The sequence below is a fragment of the Austrofundulus limnaeus genome, unplaced genomic scaffold, assembly GCF_001266775.1.
Source record: "Austrofundulus limnaeus strain Quisiro unplaced genomic scaffold, Austrofundulus_limnaeus-1.0 Scaffold28, whole genome shotgun sequence".
NCBI classification, from domain to species: Eukaryota; Metazoa; Chordata; class Actinopteri; order Cyprinodontiformes; family Rivulidae; genus Austrofundulus; species Austrofundulus limnaeus.
In genome coordinates, this window is record NW_013952430.1 from 770,158 (window position 1) to 775,110 (window position 4,953).

The window sequence follows — 4,953 nt, forward strand, 5'->3', positions numbered from 1 at the left end:
TTATTATAGTAAGAGTTCACCAGCTTCTTTTAAGTTTGACTTATTACGTGATTCTTAATTACAAGTGATTCTGCATCATTATTATAATTAAATCCTGTTTGTGCCCATAACTGCAATAACTACAGTCCACTATGTTTTAATGATGCAAACATCTACAAACTTTAAATAAACTAGTTTTAGGGGTCTTTAAGGGTGTAAAGTCAAACATCAAACAGAAAATAAATGATAAAAATAATAATAATGAACAAGACTGGATCACCATGAGCTGCAGGAACATTCATGACAATTTTACAGTAACTGTAAAGTCTATAGATCGTTGTTGTTATTACTAATTAAATTTGGGAGTCAACCAATTCAAGCTGGTCACTACTGCTAATTAAACTTAACACATAAATGGCTATGACTCAGTCATTTTTTAAAATCTATTAGTAAAATTTGGTGTGGTAGTTGAAAGTAATCTCTAACACATACTAATGGCACTAATGGATCACACAATATTTTTTGTTTTAAAGTTTAGCATGCAAGGCAGCAGGGGATGCATTCCTTAAAGGATTGTTACCATGGCCAGGTCCATTGATTCACAATGAAGAAAGCAGAACTGTGAGTCCGACAGGTTCGTCCTCTACAGAAACCAAACTTCATCCAATCAGTCTGATGTTGCAGTCTTTAAAAGTTGAGTTTTGATGCTGGAAATTTCTGACAGAAAAAAAACAGGACCTGGTTCTACAAGCTTGGAGCCAACTAAACCTGATTTTGTCCATGTGCTGGTGTCATTCCATCATGTTTCTGTGATCACAAAAAACTGCAAGGAATGATTGCAGCCCAGTTGTATACTGTAAAGAACTGCCGGGGACTCTGGAGACTGCAGAGATGAAAGTTTCCACATGACTCAAAGGCGCCTGTATGAAATGACTGATCATAATCCCCATTTTATCCTTTGATTCTGACCCCCCTGATCCTCTAGTCCGCTGTGACGTCATTGGCTGATGGGGTGATTGCACAGAACATCATGAGAACAGGTGTTTAGTGAAGAGCTTAATGAGTGCATTTAAATAGATTTCTGACAGAAAGGTCAAGACTGACAACATGAAAACCGTCACTATAAAGTTCCCTCATGTTTTAATGAAATTAGCACGTAGGGCCTGGAGAAAAGAACTTCATTACTCCGGTTTAAAGTATTAGTGAGAAACTGTAAATGACGCTGCTGAAGGCTAATGGTTTCATATGTAACTTATTGATTATGTGTGAAATCTCATCCAGCCAGGATGGCTCTGAGGGGTGTAGCTCTGTGTTCATAGCAGGATCTCTTCTCCAGGCAAGGGTCTTATCACAGAACCTGCTCAGCTTGGTCCGAGACTAAAAAAAAAGCCCAGAAATGGGACTGCACATTAAAAATTCATGATAAAAACACCGAAACACCCCCGTTTTCCATGCTGCTGATAGACGCAAGGTCAAAAACATGATGCACAATGATCTGATGGTTAGTGGGCCAACACACACTCAGTGCGGCAAAAAGGTCACAAGTTTAAATTCAGTTTGTGACATTTATTGAATGTCACATCATCTTTTCAGTTATTGTGCTGCATGTTATTCAGTAAAACAAAGTATTGTTCAAATACTGACGATAGTGAACTCTCTGTTCCCTGTAAACCAACAGAGAATAACAATCACTGACAGTTGTTTTGCCACTTTTATTTGTTTTAATTTACCAGTAAATGACGTAAAATCTTCACCTGTAAAAGTCATAAATCCAATAATGTTCTCAGTTAACTGAGAATCTATACATGCACTGTGCCCAGGTGCCTGCTTTAAGATTTAATGCAAGAAGCTTTGTTACAGTAAACAAAAGTAATCTACCAAACACACATCCCCTTGCTTTTTGAGCTAAGTACGTATTCTTTGAGAAGTTTAATTCAGGAATTGGAGCTATATCACAGAAACAGCACAGTTTAAAGTTATATTCTCACACAGTGGACTTGTGTCCATACTTGTTTTGTTAGATCTCAATGCTGCATTTGATACAACTGATCACAATATTCTATTGCAGAGGATTGAGACGAATATTCATGTTTATGTTAATCATGGATTTTTTTTGCATATTCTTTATCTAGTCCGGGAGTTCCTCAAGGTTCAGTGCATGGACCAGTACTCTTTACTTTATATTTGGTTTCATTAGATTAAGTTATTAGACAGCATGAAATAAATTTTCATGGTTATGCAGATTATCTTTGCTCCACCCTCCTCCTTCTCCCGTGTGCCCAAAATGCGTGACTACTGTCCACAACCAGGCAAAGAAGAAAAGAGGAGGAGAGGAGGGAAACAGCAAGAAAATGGTTGATAAATAACTTGTGTTGCAGAAAGAGAGTATCTTCAGTTGACCATGGTTTGCTGATCAATAAGCAGCATTTGTACATTTTAACATCAGCTGAGCTGCGATGAAAAGAAAAAAAATACAGTCAAATACTGTGATACTGGAATATTTGATGAAAACACCGTGATATAAAATTTGGGTCATACTGCCCAGCATACCAACCAGTTACTTAAATCAGTGATTCCCAACCAGGGGTACGTATACCACTTGGGGTATGTGAGCATACTATAGGGGATACGTGGAAAATTTTCTTGGTGTGTAAAAAAAAATAAAATAAAATATGACTGAGATATGTAGGGCCCTATGATTTCCGCAATGCGGACATTGCAGTCAGAATCACGAAATTTACACACAATGGAATCCAGTACAAAACGCGGAATCTCAAGGAATTTGCTCGTTTGGGTGAGTTTCTGACATATTTTAGACAATACAGTGTATTTTGGATGCTGCTGTTTTCTGCACCTGCTATTACTTGGTTTATTTATTTAACTACTTATTCACTTTCAAGGCAACACTTTTGTCTTTATGCTTAATTTGAGTTGAAAAAAAAATAAAATCCCTGAGAATTAAACATTCTAGGGGGTTAAATAAATAATTTTCATTTAATAATCAGTTGTTGTACATTATACTTTTAGAAAATCATCATTACGTTTTACTGAAGGGGTACTAGTGGTATGACAAAATGGCTCAGAGGGTACACAAGTCTAAAAAGGTTGAGAACCACTGACTTGGATCACAAGAATTTCTTAAAGACAAAAAATCTATAAAACTTATATTTTTACTTTTTTACATGAAATGTATAGATTTCTGAAGGTCAGTACACAGGTAAACATCCAAAGGACTCGACGTGTAGTATTAGTTTGCCCTCCAGGTCTAATGTAAAGAACTTGGTGTTATTTTTGATCAGGATATGTCTTTTTACCCCTCATTTTTCATTTTTTACCAGGATGGCTTTCTTGCACCTGCAGGCTGTAGCTTGGCTCAGTAATGTATAGTAAACCTGTAATTTTTCTATTATCATTTGAAAAGTTATGACCACAGCATGGAGAAATGACCTTGCATATCTGAGACATGAGACATCAGGTGAACATTTCAACACATGAGACGGTACAAAGTAAGAGAAGGTTGTAGGCGTCTTACCTAAATCCAGCAGGTCCACAGCCGGCTCTGGGTTTTTCTTGGGACTGGTTCTGCTGGATGACTGCTGAGAAAAACAAAGACAAAAAAAAGAAAGAAATATTAAAGCTTTTGAACCAGGCTTTTAGGTGGTTTTTACCAGTGACGTGTAGTTTGGTACAGTGTGATACAAATAGTTAACAGGATTATATGGTACATTTGGATACAGCTGCAGGCATTCATGAGTTTTATCCCATTAAAACAGAAAACATTTTCATCAGACAGACTTCTTAGTTATTCAGGATAAAGTGAGTGCAGCCTGACCCCTGATCCAAAGACCTGACTCTTATACCCATCTTAAATAATGTCGTATATTCATTCTGACTGGCTCTGGTGGAAAGTACTTTTACTTTTAATAATAAATACTATGCTCATATTCCTGTAGCATTCATTAATTATTTTGGCTCTCATTAACCTCGGTTCAATGTTTTGATGTTTACAGAGATATATTTTTTTTTATAAAGAAACAACTTTTTTGGACTATTTATCATCCTTCTGTGTCTTTATTTATGCTACCTTCTCCTGTCTAGATGGTGGTACACCCTGCACACTAGTGCCAGGGTAACATAAATACCATCAATAAAAAAACTGAAGGTAAAAAAAAAGGATTAGGAGGTAAAAAGAGGCGGACAGGAAAGGATTGAGACGGAGTGAGAATGGAAAGAAAAACATTGCGGGGGAGGGAAATGGAATAAAAGGTTAACACGTGGGCCACGAGGGATCTACAAGCTGGTAACAAACCCAATTTCCCTCCCAACAAAAGATCGATGGAGCGCATTAGATTCACGGTTGTTTCAATCCGAGCCAATGAAAACAATTACCAAGTCCATGCCTAATAAAGAATGCGCTGCAGTGGACTGGTGTGTGTTGGGTCTGCAGCAAAGCTCCAGCAGCAGCAGGAAGGTCATTATGTTCAGCTCAGTCACAAAAAAAAAACATGGAGACACATCAGAGTTTAAAACGAAAGGAAAGAGCAAACAAAAGCACACCAGTACAAGATTTTTAATTAAATATTTTTTTAATGAATTAAAATATTCAAACAGACAGAAATGTTTGAGATCATCAGAAGTAAATACTGTATTAGGTCCTAAAACCAGGAGTCTGTTTTAATGAGTTCACCTAAAACAACACACAGCTTAACTCAGTAATTTTTTTCATTCTAAAGAAATTACTGATAAATAAGCTTCATCATAACCAGGTTTTATATTTAAAAAAACAAAAAAGATGTTTCTTATAATTATCATATTTTTAAGAGTATTTTCAAATGACTTGCCAACAAAGTCATTATTTTAATAGTTCACATTGAATTATTATGTTGCATTCAAATTAAAAAAACGTTGAGACACTGACGCGCACACACACACACACACACACACACACACACACACACACACACACACACACAC

The 4,953-nt window shown here is 36.5% G+C and overlaps 1 protein-coding gene across 1 annotated transcript in view; it reads right to left on the reverse strand.

Annotated features, from left to right (window-relative positions):
* The window catches only part of smap1 (small ArfGAP 1), a gene marked incomplete at its 3' end in the record, with an annotated part of 111,771 nt that overhangs the window by 34,899 nt on the left and 71,919 nt on the right, over positions 1 to 4,953 (reverse strand). Inside the window, 1 exon segment of the mRNA XM_014005034.1 lies at positions 3,512 to 3,575. Within this exon segment, the coding sequence (XP_013860488.1) occupies positions 3,512 to 3,575 (64 nt within the window).